This window comes from Sinocyclocheilus rhinocerous, unplaced genomic scaffold (genome assembly GCF_001515625.1).
Source record: "Sinocyclocheilus rhinocerous isolate Xijiao unplaced genomic scaffold, SAMN03320098_v1.1 scaffold2071, whole genome shotgun sequence".
Classification (NCBI taxonomy): domain Eukaryota; kingdom Metazoa; phylum Chordata; class Actinopteri; order Cypriniformes; family Cyprinidae; genus Sinocyclocheilus; species Sinocyclocheilus rhinocerous.
The window spans coordinates 206,808-222,888 of record NW_015649573.1 but is presented as its reverse complement, the minus strand read 5'-3'; the positions used below and the strand labels follow the sequence as shown (position 1 = coordinate 222,888).

General features: G+C 37.3%; 2 protein-coding genes across 2 annotated transcripts in view; one reads left to right on the top strand and one right to left on the bottom strand.

The window, feature by feature from the left end:
• The window catches only part of LOC107710748 (tubulin polyglutamylase TTLL11-like), an 11,856-nt gene extending 5,493 nt beyond the window's left edge, over positions 1-6,363 (bottom strand). The window contains exon 1 of the mRNA XM_016515589.1: positions 5,115-6,363. Within this exon, the coding sequence (XP_016371075.1) occupies positions 5,115-5,621 (507 nt within the window). The 5' untranslated portion in view covers positions 5,622-6,363. The remainder of the gene's footprint in view (positions 1-5,114) is intronic.
• Positions 6,364-8,693: 2,330 nt separating this feature from the next.
• LOC107710760 (carboxyl-terminal PDZ ligand of neuronal nitric oxide synthase protein) overlaps positions 8,694-16,081 on the top strand; it is a 46,045-nt gene continuing 38,657 nt past the window's right edge. Inside the window, exons 1-2 of the mRNA XM_016515607.1 lie at positions 8,694-9,130; positions 11,705-11,776. Coding sequence (XP_016371093.1) covers positions 9,020-9,130; positions 11,705-11,776 — 183 coding nt within the window. The 5' untranslated portion in view covers positions 8,694-9,019. The remainder of the gene's footprint in view (positions 9,131-11,704; positions 11,777-16,081) is intronic.

Here is a 16,081-nt window from a genome sequence, read left to right as displayed (position 1 = left end):
CTAGCGGTTCTAGCGGTTCTTTTGTGTTTGTGGCGCAAGTTCAGTGACGCAGGTAGTGACGATTCTCTCCGTGATCAGCAGTGGGAGCCGTACCGTGCCGTACCATGCAGTGGAAAAGCGCCTTAAGTGAAGTTTTATTGTTTTTTTCATTCTGATTTGTTATACTTTAACTTTCATTAAAAGTGTTCTCGTATTAGAAATGGCTATAAAATGAACACCATTTAAAAACCTAAAGGTTACAGTTCTGTTTTCTTACCTCTCTAGGGCCGAATAAGGCATTCCAGAAGTTCTTAATATCAATTGACGATCCGCCACTATGCTCCTCATGCCAGAGTCCAGTATCTCTTAAACATATTTTATTCAATTGTGCTGGTTTATGTTATTTTAGGAAATGATATTACTCAGCAATCATTTCAAAGAAAACTAAATTTTAAAGATTTTATCTCAAGCAAACTTTAAAAACCATGTATATGTTTTTAAATTGCTCTTTTATAGTATTTCTATTTGTTACTCACCATGGAAGCTGCCATGGCGTTAACACCAACCAACCAATCATCTCTCCCCAGGGAGGATCATTACCCCTGTCACATCAGCCTGGACCCCCTTCAGATATTTCTCACGTTACAGACAAACTGATATGTTTACCTGGTCTGGCTGAGCCCCAGTGTGGTACATGTATGTGCTTTTGTGCTGAGTACTGTATGTGTAGGTTAGTACATACAATTTGAAAATTACAACACGTGTAGATCTACAATGCATAGTGTCCTATTATTTCGTACCATTCAGGAATGGAGAGCAGTGGGAATCCAGGCATGTGGGATTATCCCAGATTGAATTTAATCATTTAACACTGTGAAGGCACAACCATATGGTGAAAGTCAGCATTCAACTGCATTACTACCCTTTATGTGTCTTTGCAACCATGACGCATCAAAAACGTAAATGCAATGTACTCAGATTTAGATGACGGCAAATTAGATAATGGCATAAGACCTTTTTAGATCAGAAACACAGATCCAAATACGTAAATGGTTTATTTACGCGCAAATGCAACTAAATTGTTTAAGATATTCACAGTACTACCAGTTACTACAGACCACAGATGATCTACATAGATGATTAGTCTGCCGTACAGCATCCAGTTTCGCAAAGGCCCATCTTAGTTGCACAGAAAACTTAAGTTGAACCCAGTTAAGACATTGAATGGGTAATGACAACAACTGCCATCAGTTTGCCAGCTTGTTGACAGCCAATTCTGACTCTTTATCTCATGTAGCGGGTCTTAATGAGTCTGTATCAAGTGCTTACAGATTAGCCTGTATCATACTTTGTTTCTAAATGTCCTAATTAGATCTTTGGATCTATGTTTCTAAATAGTGCTGGGCGGTATACCGGTTCATACCGAATACCGGTGTTTATTTTTGATATGATATGAATTTTTAAAATACCGGTATATGTCACTGAAAAAAAAATACTGTCATGTACCGTGAAACCGGTATAATTTTGATATAATGATATAAATGATATATAATGATATAAATTTTTGGTCATACCGCCCAGCACTATTTCTAAATAACTTCAAGGACTGATAGTCTTCATAAAATTTTTTAAAACCACAGGTGGGAACTCCTCCTGCCCTTGAAACGGTCTTTGGTGTAGCAGACAGGATAAAAGGTATAATGGATACGCTTAAACTTGAAACCTACCTTTTAACAAGGCAGCGCTGAATTACAAAGGCTCATAATATTTCAGTGGATACGAGTAGAAGGGGGTGTAGACATTCACTCAACAGAACCATTCACTCTCTCCAACCTGCCAGGTGCTGTGCACCACATGGTATCATTTGACATCTTATCAATTTATTAATGAGTGTTTCTTTTTTTAATGCAGAGTGACTTTACATAGACGGTCAAGTGTAACCATATGCGTGTGTTTGTCACATGCGTTGAAGGACAAGGTTAAAGACTGGCAATGGCTGTTGAAATATTAAGCCTACAAGTCATGAGTAAGTGTTTGTTTACATAGCAGAAGCCTAAAGAAAATGTAGATAAGTCCAATGGATTCATCCATTCATATTCAAGCAAATGTGTGGATCGGTTTTACTGATGCAGTACACTTAAACTTGAACCCAACTTTCATACACTAGTACACTCAATTGTACAAGTGGTAACTATAGTGTTGTAGTACTTGAGACCGGTCTTGAGACTGGTCTTAAGACCATTTTTTGATGGTCTTGGTCTTGTCTCGGTCTCGACCGCATTTGTACTCAGTCTTGTCTTGGTCTCAGACTAATGACAAGTTTACACTACAGGATTTTAAGCCCGATTTGCAAGTTAACAAGCTCGCCGACAGGTTGGGCTTTGATCGGGGGAAAATCAGCGGGTGATCAGTGCTCGGCAATCTTTATATGTGAACTACACAACGACGCATCAAAGAGGCTCGCTGATGCATCGCCGACGGCAAACAAATATCTAGCATGCCAAATACAGTATCTGGACCGGTCGGCTGACTCAACATCACGTGGTGTCAGTTGTCGTGACGAGCTACAGCCAATGAGAGAGCAAGGCATGGGTTGAGGTCACCGGAAAAAAAATAACAGCAGCAACTTGGCTTAAAGAAAAGTTTGGACAGTGTAGTGTGTAACCCCCGGTTGCAGATCATTTACATAGTCACGTATTGTGAACACCACAACGACTTAAAGACAGACAATCAAGTTATGTAGTCTGAACAGCACAGCGATCTGCCGACGTTTAAAGTCGTGTAGTGTGAACTTAGCATAAGAGGACTCGGGATTTTGTTTCAAGACCGGTCAAGACCACAACTGCGGGATATCACTAAATTACCAGAATATTGTCTGATTTATTTACAACCATCATTAATGTGATTGGATGTAAAACTTCCTGCTTCAAATGCAATCAATAACTAATTAAATAACTGAATAACAAAAAATAAATAATTTGATTTATACCAGTGGATCTAAAAATGTTTGACTTTACTGCCCCCCTATTGTCCACAACATTATTTGAAGGCACCCCCTCTACTATTTTAGAGCTTAGCATGTATATTAAAGGGGTGGTTGATTGCAATTTCGCTTTTTTAAACTTTAGTTAGTGTGTAATGTTGCGGTTTGAGCATAAACAATATCTGCAAAGTTACAATGCTGAAAGTTCAATGCAAATGTGGATATTGTCTATTAAAGTTATGGCAGTTTAATGCCTAAAATTACAGCTGGTAGGGACTACAACGAGCTTCTTCCCGGGTTTGTGACATCACAAACCCTGATAAACCCCACCCCCAGGAACATGCAACAAAGGGGTCGAGGCTATGTTGCGCTGCTTTAGAGAAGAGGAAGAGTTGTTGCCATGCCATCAAAACTAGGGCTGCACGAAAAAATCTATTCATATATGAATCGCGATTCTGTCTTCTAACGATTCTGATGGATTCACAAGTTTCAAAATCAATGTTCTAAAGCAGCGGTTCTTAATCCTGTTCCTCACGTCCCCCTGCTCTGCACACGCTCTGCATCTCTCTCTCTCATTCAGATCATCAGCTCCATCGATCAACTGTGTTCCAATTATACACTTTATGCATATAGACAGACAGATATTTTTCACATAGCTACATAAGTAGTAGCATTTACAAATAACAGTGTATCTAAAAGTATGAGACAACAACAAACAAAAAAGCATAACATTCTGAAACGTCCTGTAAGAGCCGTGCTTGCACAGGGTCTGTGCGATTCTCTGCACTAATATTCTCTGGCTCTCATTCGGGCTCAAATTAATAAGCAATATTGACGACGCCATTATTTACAACACAACACCGGAGCACATGCCGCTGAGTACTTTTTAAGTCATCTTGAGGCCCCCTTGGAAGTTTGTTGAGGCCCCGTAGTGGGCTACGGCCCCCTGGCTAAGAAGAAATTATTGATGGATTGTGTCAAAATTGTCACCAAAATTAATACATACACCCACAAAATTCAAGATTCAAGTGTAAAAAAAAGTACTTGAGAGTATGAGTGCTTGAGTGTATGAGATGTGGATTTTTATATTATATTATATTATAACTAAGCAATATCACAAGAGCAAGAGAGCTGTTTTGAAAAAAATTATATTGCTTTTATGCAAACATTCAATAAACTTTTTTTTAAGTATTAATGTATTAATATTTAAGCATTTGTAATTGTACCAATTCAGATGCAGCTTCTGTGCCACCACTGCAGTGCAAAGATGAATTTTGTTGTTAGAGATTTCCTTTGATTGGTAACAGCTCTGTAAGTGTCTTATTATTGTATTTAATGATTTAAAATAAGGCATTTCTCAGGCAGTAAATGTGGAACCTTTAGATTAATTAATTCTGGTCTTGGTCTTGACTCGGTCTCGACCTGCCTTGGTCTTGGTCTTATCTTGGTCTCAACCCCTCAAAGTCTTGGTCTCAACACACAATTGTCTTGGTCTCGGATTAGGTGGTCTTGACTGCAACACTAAGTAACTAAATATTGTTTTTAAATACAGAGATAGTATGTTAAAAGCGTATTTTAGTTCATATTCATGATGTCCCAAAATAGCACAGTTGAGTATGCTTAGTTGATCTTAAGTTTACCTTAAAAAGTACTAAAGAAACATTTTTAGTATATTAAGTACAAAATTAGTGCGTGAAAATAAAACACTTCAAGTACATTATGGAAGTGTACTTTTTTTAACCAGGGATTCCATAGGCGTAATGGCTGTTATACTGTACAAACTTTATTTTCTATCACCCTACACCAACCATACACATAAATCTACCCATTACAGAAAACTTTCTGCATTTTTAGATTTTCAAAAAAAAATAAAAAATCATTTTGTATCATTTATAAGCTTGTTTCCTCATCATGGGGACTAAAAATGTCCCCACAAGGACAAGGATTTCGGATATTGCCATCTTTGTTGGGACATTTTGTCCCCATAACGTAGGGTTTACCAGGACCACACATCACACAACTGAGAATACTAAGAATACCCTAACAACGGTTGGCACGCTACAACTGTATGATTAGCCCTTGTAATCGGAATGGCAAATCGATAAAGTCAAAGGTTAACTTATGTGGTGTCAGAACACAATGGCTCTCTCACCTCTTTCCACTTCAGCTGTCTGATGCTCATCTTTAGCGCCTCCAGAGACGTCTTTGCCTTGGAGGTGTCCACCGTGACAGCTCTTCTCTTTTTGGCCTCTTTGCCATGATGCTCACATTTCACATCTGTCTGTCTCTGGCATGACTCAACGTGACCGTTTGCCGCCGTTTTACCCTTTAAAAGCCTTGCCGTTCCTTTAATGTTAAGGTTTGGCTCATTGCTCACACGGCTCTGTCCTTGTGAATAGTCTGACTTCTGCGGCGTCAGATCCGGCAGTTGTTTACCGTTCACCTGTCTCTCGTGACCGTCTGCTTTGCTCCTACTTTTACTCCGACTTCTCCCGTTAATGCTACTTTTGGACTGGTCTCTTCGAGCAGTGAAGGAAACGTCAGCGGGGACTGGAGAGACCGAGGCCGGGGACAGCTGCTCCCCGTCGGCCGCGGCCTCGTTCTCCACCTCCTTCATCTGCTGGAGCTCAATCTTCACTCTCTCATAGTGATCGCTCATAGTGTTAGCTAATGGCCGGATTGTTTGTTATCTCATTTAGATGTGATGAATATGTCAGGATAATGTACTAGCATGAGGTGCTAATGTGGACCAGCTGCTGCTGTCCAAACTAAAGCACAAAGACGGGAAACCAGTCTATAAAAGCCAACTATAGAGCCAGATAAACTAGCGTGAAGACGCACCGACTCCATGATTACAGTCTGAACGTTATTAGCACTGAAAGATAACACATCATTACAGTGTGCTGAATATTTTTGATGGCGATCTAACGGGACAGGTGTCCGTCCGGTGTCCTTTTAATGGAAAAAAGGGTTCTTATACCTGTAATAATACCACAAGCTGCATATGAACGCAATTGCGCCTAATTCATCCCATTCTCTATAAAGCAATACTCAACTAACGGCACATATCGCGGCATAAATATGAGGAAGACGAGCGCAGCGCATGGCTGGGCGCATCACCGCATTCCCCGTCAGTTTTAAAGTGCCGGTGAGGTGCACCGACTGCTCTCGCGCTTTTAAACGGACGTCGTATCTCCAAATGAAAACATCGCGTGCATTCCGTTTACTTGCTATTTGCTAAGACGTGGGAGAGTTAATGCAGGCGGACAGGTGAGGTGTCAGCTGATGGCCAGCGGACAGTCCAGGAGTAAAGCTCCCGTGTGTTGTCGCTGCTGGTGTTTTGGTCCTGTTGACAACGCAACGCAGCTAACGGAAGCCGAAGAGGCACACGGCAGCCACATATTGCACTGGACTCACGCTATACGCGAAGCGAAAAATCAGTGAGCAGAAGGATTGTGACGGTGGAAGGCTACAGAACATGTTTTTTTTTTTTCCACTCTTTCTCTCAGTGTATGTGTATATACAGTAGGGTCCACAAGTCAGAGCCTATTCGTGAAAATGCTTCTATTTTGCAATCTGTTATAGGCCTAATTACTTTATTTTTATTTTTAATACTTCATTTATTTATATTCTTTTATTCTATTTGCCATTACAATCTAACAGCAAGAATTAAAAAAAAAAAACGAATTTCAGAAATTTTCAGTATTTGCTATGTCCCCTTGCTATAATGCAAAAAGAAACCCATAATGTGTCCATAATACCTCTGTGATGCAGCAGAGGGAGCACTTGTGTCAATATTGAAAAAAGAAGCTCTCACTTTTTCTCATTAACGGTCTCTCTGTAATGTTTTGCGGTACCCAGTGACTTGAACACAAACTCATCTCCACAGATGTATGAAGAGAGTTACAGGGTAGTTCAACCAAAAATGAAAATTCTGATTTACTCACTCATGTCATTCCAAACCCGTGGAATAAAGATTTTGAAGAATGTTTGTATGTACAAATTTCTTGTATGGAGACAGTTGGGGAGAACCGGGGCGAAAGTAATGCGGGACGAAAGTATCAAAGCGATTTTCTCAGAGACCTGATTACATTTTCATGCCAAGCTATGACAGCACGTTCAGCACTCAACCCTTGACGGAGCTGCCAAATATCACGTGATTTCGTCATCGCTTCCCGCGGTTAGGTCCGGAAAGCAGTTTTCAAGTACGGTAAGTAAATTACTGAAGCTGTACTTTTTTTTCTAATTACAAGTTGTGTTTCTCGTTTCATGTGTCACAGTAATGATCAATCTACATGTTATTTAGTGCTGTAACACATCCTAAAGTTTGCCTCGTCAGAGTTTTTCAGTAAAAAAGTAAATCGGGTTTAAATGTCAGGAGTTCCTTTCGGGACGGAAGTAACACTTGTTACTTTTGTCCCGCTGCTAATGTGGTGACTTTCTGGGTGTTGCAGCATTTATTAAAACATGTTTATGTCATATTATACCAACAGAATATGCCAAGAGTTAGGGTCAGAAAGACAGACAGGGGTCTGATTCAGCCAGATATTTATGAGAGGGCGTTTCTGGACATATCTGTCAGGAACATCAGTCTCAGGGCAGCTGCTAAGTCGCATGGCATATGTCATGTCACTTTGCTCAGATACTGCAGGAGGAAGGGCAGAGGCCAGTAGGGAGAAGATGTGTTACTTTCGTCCCAACAGACGGGGTCAAAAGTAACAATGTACAACTTATGTTCAAAGTGAAATTATACTGAAGTCCTTTTACATTTGTACAAAATACCACCTGGTAGTGATAGACCACACTTGTGAGTTATTGACCACAGCAAAAATATATCTCTGTCTAAAACATTATCTTTTAAAATTATGTTTTTCTGAAAAGTGGGACTTTCGCCCCTTCTCTCCTTCTCAAATCACAGAAGAAAGAATGTTTAGAATGACATGAGGACGAGTAAATGATTTCTTTCTTTCGGTCTTTCTTTTTTATTTTATTATTATTATTATTTTATTTGTATTTATGTATCTATTTATTTATTTACCTACTTACTTACTTTTTTGCGTGACGTATCCCATTAAGATTTTCTATGGTTTCTATATTTTCAAAAGTTGTCACTTTATTCACTGCTATAATTGACTGTTATAATTTATTTGTTTGTTTGTTTGTTTGTTTTAAGATTTCCTTGGCAGTAATGGTGCAAATATCCAATATAATTTATTTATGTATTCATTTATTTATAGCAACTAAAAATCAGTGTGTCTAGAGAGAAATTAACCTACTCTGAAAAAATAGTGGTGTAAAAAGTAGCTAACTAGCCTCATTCTCCCCACATAATCACTCCAGTAAAACTCTCCTCTGTAAATTCAGATCTCTTCACTGTGGAGTTGGGCCAAACCTGTCTGCAAACCATCTTCTGAGCAACAGAAGCTATTAAATATAGGCTATGTATATCAACAAATTTGTAGCTATGCAGTGCACCAAAAATCTAGGACTAATCAAGCGTTACCATGGTTTTTTTTTACGTGGTATTTTGCATAAAGCTAATGGAAACTGGGTGTATTGTGTTGTAATTCATCTATGAAATATAAGGGAGTACTGCTTTTATTATGCCAACTATGGTGTTTGAAAGACTTGAAGGTTGTTCCTAAGCAGACCGAACTTTGCTCCATGAGAATTGCATCAGAGGTTGAAGAGAGCAACGCAAATAAAACCTGTCATTGGGATTCAGAATTCACCCATAGCGCCTCTTTTAATAAACTTCTTGCTGAGGCACTTGAACAACTTGAGCCGAAGCCAGACTTGTATAAACGCAGCTGATGTCTGCGGGCTGAGAGAGGGGGAAAGAGGCGCCCAACCCATTTCTTTTGTGCTGAAGCGCCTGTGATTTCATTCAGCTTTTCCCGGGCTGCTACTATAATGGGCTCCCTCGCTTTGAACCGCTCTTGTATCCGCGACTTGTTTTCTGCTGGTTAAACTAGAGCAATCTTTTTAGTTGGCAGTAGTTTTGAAGCTTGGGAACTGGCTGATGAAATTTCTCGCCGAGCATCTGGACGGGTCCCAATGAAAATGCACGGGAGAAACAGGTACAACCTGGTGGACGATGTGGCGGATTCGCGAGTCCCGCTTCACAACGAAGAAGCGTATCAACACGGAATACACTTCCAAGCCAAGGTGAACTAGGCTATATCTACTGTAAACATAGCCATTGTTATTATTGCTGGTCATACTATTAACCGATAGCCTACTTTTATGTAGTCATATGGAGTACGTGCATGTCAAATGGGTAATTGGCTGTGTAGCAAGAGTAATTACACACGAGACAGTCAGGATCATGTTTTGGGTTGCTGCGATGACATTAGACACCAACAAATAAAAATGTCACCGAGTAGACGTTAGGGTCGATGACAAAAATGTCTGGGGGAAAAAGAAGGAGAGATCTTTTTACATTTAGAAAACGTAATCTTTACTTATTTTGGTTTCATATATATTTTTAAAAAAGTATCAAAATAAATTTAAATGTAATAATATTTTCTTTACAAATATGTAGACATTTTATATAAAGTTTTTTTTAGGATTACTACATTTCAGATGTATAAAAGCATTTTCATAAAGAGGTAAGATATTTAAAATCTATTATATTTAAATAATGGTAATAATAATGATCTCTATTTAATAGTTTTCTTGTTACATGACAACAAATGCTTTCTAGATGTTGGTTGTGCCATGCTGGCTTTTATCAGGTGATCACAATGTTTTATTAAATGATAATTAAAAAATAATTAATTTCTTTCTTTTTTTTCTCAAGAATTAAGGCCTTTATTCTTTTGCAATCAATACTTTAATACTTTAGGCCCCCAAAATATCAAAATGAGTTTAAAACTCATTTAAAACTAGAAACTGAAAATATATTCATCGTGCTCACAAGTTAATTTGTAATTAATGTATTTTTGATTAACTTAATAGATCAAGACAAGAAACGTCACTGACCTGTATATGCAAAGAGTTTTTTTCCCCCCTTATACACTATTTTTGATGTCTGGCTCAACTTTCTCAGTAATGGCTGCGTGGCTGGTTACATTCGTAATTTTACTGAGCCGAGACGTCTTTGGAGGGTATTTGGTTTCTTCAGAAGCTGCGGTTAGGTTTGACTGGGACATTGGTATTTAACATTTCATTGAATAAACCTCTACTCAGTGGCTGTGTCTCAAAATACATCGAGCTGCCTTGATAGCAAGAGCACTGAAAATCATGTCATAAATGATGGTGTTTTCCCAGAGAGATTTTCTGTAAGTTTTTCCAAATCTGCAGACAGCTAAATGCCTCAGGAAACCTAAAGCTTTGTATACTGAGCCACTCAGAAGCCTATTGCTGAGTAATTTTAGCTCCACTTTGTGAAGCAGGATTATCTTCCAGGAATTGTATTGGCCAAAGCTGGAAAGCCAAGACCTAGAACCACTCACATTATTCTGACTGCAGTCTTGCGGTCTTGTCTTTCAAAGCTTAAATCAGCTGTATAAGTTGCTATTTTTGCTGAACTGTTGTCAGTAGTACTGTCCCTCTCTGCTGGATTTAGACTGTGGAAGCTGGAAATAAGTATTTAAGGTCAACATTTCTGTATAGCTTAAGAACAGATCATTACAAGCATGAAAGAACACAGTTTGTTTGTAAACACTGAACCTATACTTGATTAAGCGTGTTGTTTAAAGCTGGCACTGATCTATTCACATTTTAGAAATATGTGATGTTGAGTCAGTGATTGTCATAGATACAGAATTATCCATTTTTGTACCCTTGGGTAAACTGTATGTAAAACTAGATTTGTCATTTCCTAAAGAAAATGGAAATGGTGTTCTAGGTGATTGCTTGAGGGTTTTATGCATTTGCTGTGAATTTTTGGTAAGTGAAGTATGTAAAACGATCATTTCAGTCCTCATTAATTTCTTGCCAATTCTAAATCTGACCAGTTCAGCAAAGGGTTACAGATTTGTTTTGATTGTGTATGCAAATAATGAAACTTGAAGCAATGCAGATTTGAACAGGCTAACATCTACTGATGTTATTTTGAAATGTGACCCTGTCTGTGAAATCCAGGCAAAGGTCTCATAATCTAATTATGAGATAACAAGCATCAAAGCTTAATTTTAACCATTTATTTCACTATGATTTCAGTCTATGACATGGCCTTACTCAGTCAATATTAAAGATATTAAGGTTTATATTTTCACACAATGTTCTTTACCTTATGAAGGATGATTTTATATAGAAAACAGTAGAAAATCATAAAAAATTACTTTAGCTGTTTTCACAGCCAGGGTCACAAATGTGCAAAATTGTCAGTTCGTCTTTTTATCTTTGCATATTGTTGGGCTTATGCAGTTCTTGGCAATATTGATACATATTAATGTTTGCTTTTAAGAACATTTGTTGTTTACCATTGTAAAATAAACAACTTTAGTATGGTCACCACCATTTATCTAAATGTGGGCATTGAAGCACAACCAATTGAGAATCACTGATTTAGATGAACATTTAAGCATAAATAGAGTTTGAGAAATGAGGCTGCCAGTGTCCTGCCAATGCAAAAGTAACTTGGCACTCATTAACCTAGAAAGTGTGTTTGCATGTGTTTGTGCAAATGAAGCTGCCTCATTAATTTTAGTCTGGGTGATTCCTCTGTTGCAGTTAATAACAGAGTTTAAACAGAATGCTCTTCATCTAACATTGAAGCATGTGTTTCTTTTGCAGTATGTTGGCAGTCTGGACGTCCCAAGACCCAACAGTCGAATGGAGATTGTCGCTGCTATGAGAAGAATCCGGGTAAGTTCTTCAGACACTTTCACTCACAGACACAGACTCTGAGTGCTGAGTAATCACTACTGATTGGCCCACAGCAGCTGTTTTCTCAGACATGTCTTTTGCAGTGTAAGACTCATTAGCTGGGAAAAAAACAGCCTGTTCCTCTATATCTATCACATACTCTGCAGAGTCTACAAGTGTGTGCTTAGTTTAGGGTGTTATCCTGAGAGTATTTTTTCACCTGAGGTTTCATATTTCATGCTCTGCCTGCACGTTGATAAAAGAGATATCACACACATACTCACAGACAGTGAGGCACAGAAAGCCTTGTTATTTCCCATGAATGATTTCTGTGGGGTCTACAGCAAATGGAAATTGGAGCTGACTGCCATTATTTTGGTTGATTGGTCAGTGTGTGTGTGTGTGTGTGTGTGTGTGTGTGTGTGTGTATCCTAGTTTTCTATATGTACTTGCCATGTACTCACACAGATCCTCGTAGCTCAGACTGAAGGAAATTTCTAAGACAAATTAAGTTGGATTTTTTGCTTGATCGCATTTGACTTGTTACCTTTAGAATTTGTGACAGGCCTGCCAGGAGATCAAAGTGCTTCAGCTTCAAGATTTTCATAGAGCTTTCTATCCTGTATTAGTCTCTTCTCTTCTCTTCTCTTCTCTTCTCTTCATAAATAAAAAAAATTCAAATGTATAATATATTTTGTTTAAGCCTTGACATTTATTAAATATATTACAAGGGTCTTAAAACTCATTTTGGGTAAATACAAAAAAAATTTGTCTGTGAACGAGTGTTTACTACACACATACAAAAGCGTGCGTGACTCTCACAGTGTTTTCAGCCCCTGCCGCCTCAATATATGAGTACATGAACAGATGAACATAATCTCTAGAACAGAGTCACTTCATGATGGTCATATCATATAAACAGAGAAACTTAAAGGGCTTCACAAAATCCCATCAAAATAAAAGTTTGGTTTAACGAAGAAACTGTGACAGAAATATATTACATAATGTAATATAGTACCACTGCTACTAATAAAATTATTATTAAAAAAAAAGTATTTTTAAATAATATTTACCAGACATTTTTACCATAAAAATGTGAATATACAACACAGTATTTCTGGAATTTTTTTTTTTTAATAAATTCAATTATTTAGAGATGTTTTTGATTATTACATTTTAATGAAATTATTTAAATTGAATCCAGAAAATTAATGGAAATTTGGTAAAAAAAAATTAATAAATAATAATAATAATAAAACTGAATTTGAGCAACAAAAAAAGTATTTCATAGGGCTTTACAAATGTAATTTTCGTTAAACTTTTAATAAATTGATGTTAAATTGTGTAAGTTTCTATTTCAATTCATTAGACATGCTTTTTGCTTAATAAAATTTAATTTTACCATTAAAAATTAGTCTAGAAAAATTCAAATGGAAAAAACGGAACCCAAAAAAATTAAAATGGAATTTGGAAAAAAAAGATTGTGCATTTCTTTCAATGTCTAGGGCATGATGGACTTGCTTGTGTGGGTGTAAAATAGTGAGGAAAAAGTACATCTAAATAGGACCCACTGATAAAGTTGTTCTGGGCTTTTTAGGGGAATGTCAGTGTCAGTTTGTTTAATGTGTTTCACTGCTGATATTTTCTGGGTTAGTGGGTTCCCTCAGAGACAAGTCTAGAATTCATGCCCTTGTTGTGTTAGATTCTGCTGAAAACAACAGTAAATAATTTGTACTGACCTTCTTTACAGCCTATTTCCTTCTCTCTTTTCTCTCTTTACCATTTTCTCCACACGTTATTGAGAAACTGAGCTTTTATAACTGTCATCGGATGAAGTTTTGCGTGGCAAGTCAGCTCTTTAAATCGAGCCCTGATGAGCAGCTTTTCTTTTGTACCTGCTGTGAATGTGTGTGTGTGTGTGTACATGAAACCACAAAGTAATACTTAAAAATAACTTCGTTTATGCAATGGAGAAGCTTTCCATGATGTGGCTTAATAGAAGCATGTCTGAATGAACAGTTGTTACAGCTCAAGGTTAAGTGTGAGCCAATGGTGCGTTGTACAGTATGGTCAAAATCTTATATCATGATACACAAACATATATATGATCATGATATCTTTCCTGCACAGAAGTTGTCCCTTGTCTTGACTCGTTTGGGACTCGTTCCGCTATATTTTTTTCACTTCTGTGTGTAAATGTTGGAAGGCAGTCCTGCCCAATCATAGGCATGTGGATATATGTTCTTGTGAGAAATATTTACACATTTCTACTGTTGCTCTGTGAACACATTCATACCACCCACGTTGTGTAAGTGTGTGTGAGTGAGTATAAGAGGATATATTAATGCTGAAGATTGTGTCAATCTTTCACAGACTCTTTCTGAGATCGGTCAGCATTGGGCAGCAGATACATAACTTGACAGCATTCTCTTTCTGTCAGTCCCTCTGTGATGATTGGGTTAAAGGTCAGCTTGCAGTATGTCTCTTAAGAATGCCAGCATGTGATTGACAGCTCCTTAGGTCTTGTGTTATTATCAGACCTAAAAATAACTGGAAAGTGGTCCGCTTCCAATGAAGGAAACAACACATAACCATGTCTCTGACCTTTGCAAGTCATCTGAGACCCTGTCTCTTTTTATCTTCTCTCTTTCTTTTGTTTACTCTTTCATTCCGTCACCATTTGAGAAACCCCATTCATTTCAGCCAAGGAATATTGTAATTAAGACTTTAATTGTTTTGTGCCTTCATTCCTCAACAGATCTAATCTGTAGAATGAAGCTATGAATAGACCATAATGCAGTGTGTGTCTTTTGAAAGATGAAAATGCAATGTTATTGTACATAGTGTCTATTATCATGTCTTGTTTATGACGTTTTCATTTATTCCCAGGTATGCTAAGTAGAGTAAGCCAGAGTTTCGATATGTTTATGTTTGACCAAATGAGAAATGCAAACACAAGAAAGATCTGTATATAATGTAAAGGAAAAGCCTGTAGATGATGAAAAGGCTTATTTAAGCTGTATTAGTTCTTATGCATCTATGACTCTTTAGAGCAAATCAATCCAGGCTAACTGCCAAATGAAAGAACGTCATTCATTCCCCCTGTAGTGCATATTGATTTTTTTTTACATATATATGCAAAATGACACTATAGCAACAACGGTGTCTTGTGAGCAGTCACACACTCTCACACTCGTTTACTTAGCTGTCTAAATGTGTTCATATAGATGTCTATTGTTTTTATATAATTAAGCAATATGACAAGTTCCTCTTTCCCTTATCACCACTCACATGCTCTTGTCTGGAACACAGTGGGACACAGACTGGTGGAGTGACATAAACTCTTGAACCCTGCTTGTCCAATCAGATTAGAGGACTGGAAATAAATATTGCATTAAACTAATTACAATGACATATAAATTCCTGCTCCTAAAAGTTAACTTTGCTTTTATCATTTTTATAATGCAATTTTAGATTTGTTTTATTCATGAATTTTTGTCTGCGGGATGTAACCAAAGGGTGGTTTTGTAAGGTTTAGCTAACTTATAAAGTATAGCTGTGTAAACCCACACATACTGTCCTCATTTTTCTTCCATATCTTTTTTACAGTACATGTTGTATGCAGGTTTGCCTTTGAATATGTGTCCATCTTTGTGTGTTTGTCTGTGTATAAGTTGCTAATCAGTAACACTTTAATATAGGGACCAATTCTCAATGCTTATTAGCATGCCTATTATTAACACATTGGCTATTTATTAGTACTTATAAAGTACATATTCTGCATGACCATATTCCATATCCCTAATCCTACCCAATACCTAAACTTAACCACTACCTTACTAACTATTAATGAGCAGCAAATTAGGAGTTTACTGAGGCAAAAGTCGTAGTTAATGCTGTGTTAATAGCAAGAATTGGACGTTAAAATAAAGTGTGACCAAAAATTATTTACACAAAAAATGTCAATAGCACACTGAGTTATGTTGTCCAATTCAAGATCTTATTAACTTGTGTCATACTTAATTTGATAACTTCATTTCTACATCTGCCACTGTCAGCCTAGGATTTTATAGGTCAGTGAATGAATGCATGGATGAGCAAATATAAGTATGACTGATTGGGTAAGTGGCAATGTTTTCATTTTGATTTCATTAGGTTCCAGTTTCTCATCCGCCTTTTTATAGCTTCGTAATATTAAAAATATATTTTAATATTACATCAATAACAACGATGGTATTTTCCTTAAATCTGTTGAGCTCTGATCTACCATACAAAAACTACACATCACTTAATGAAAAATCCTAT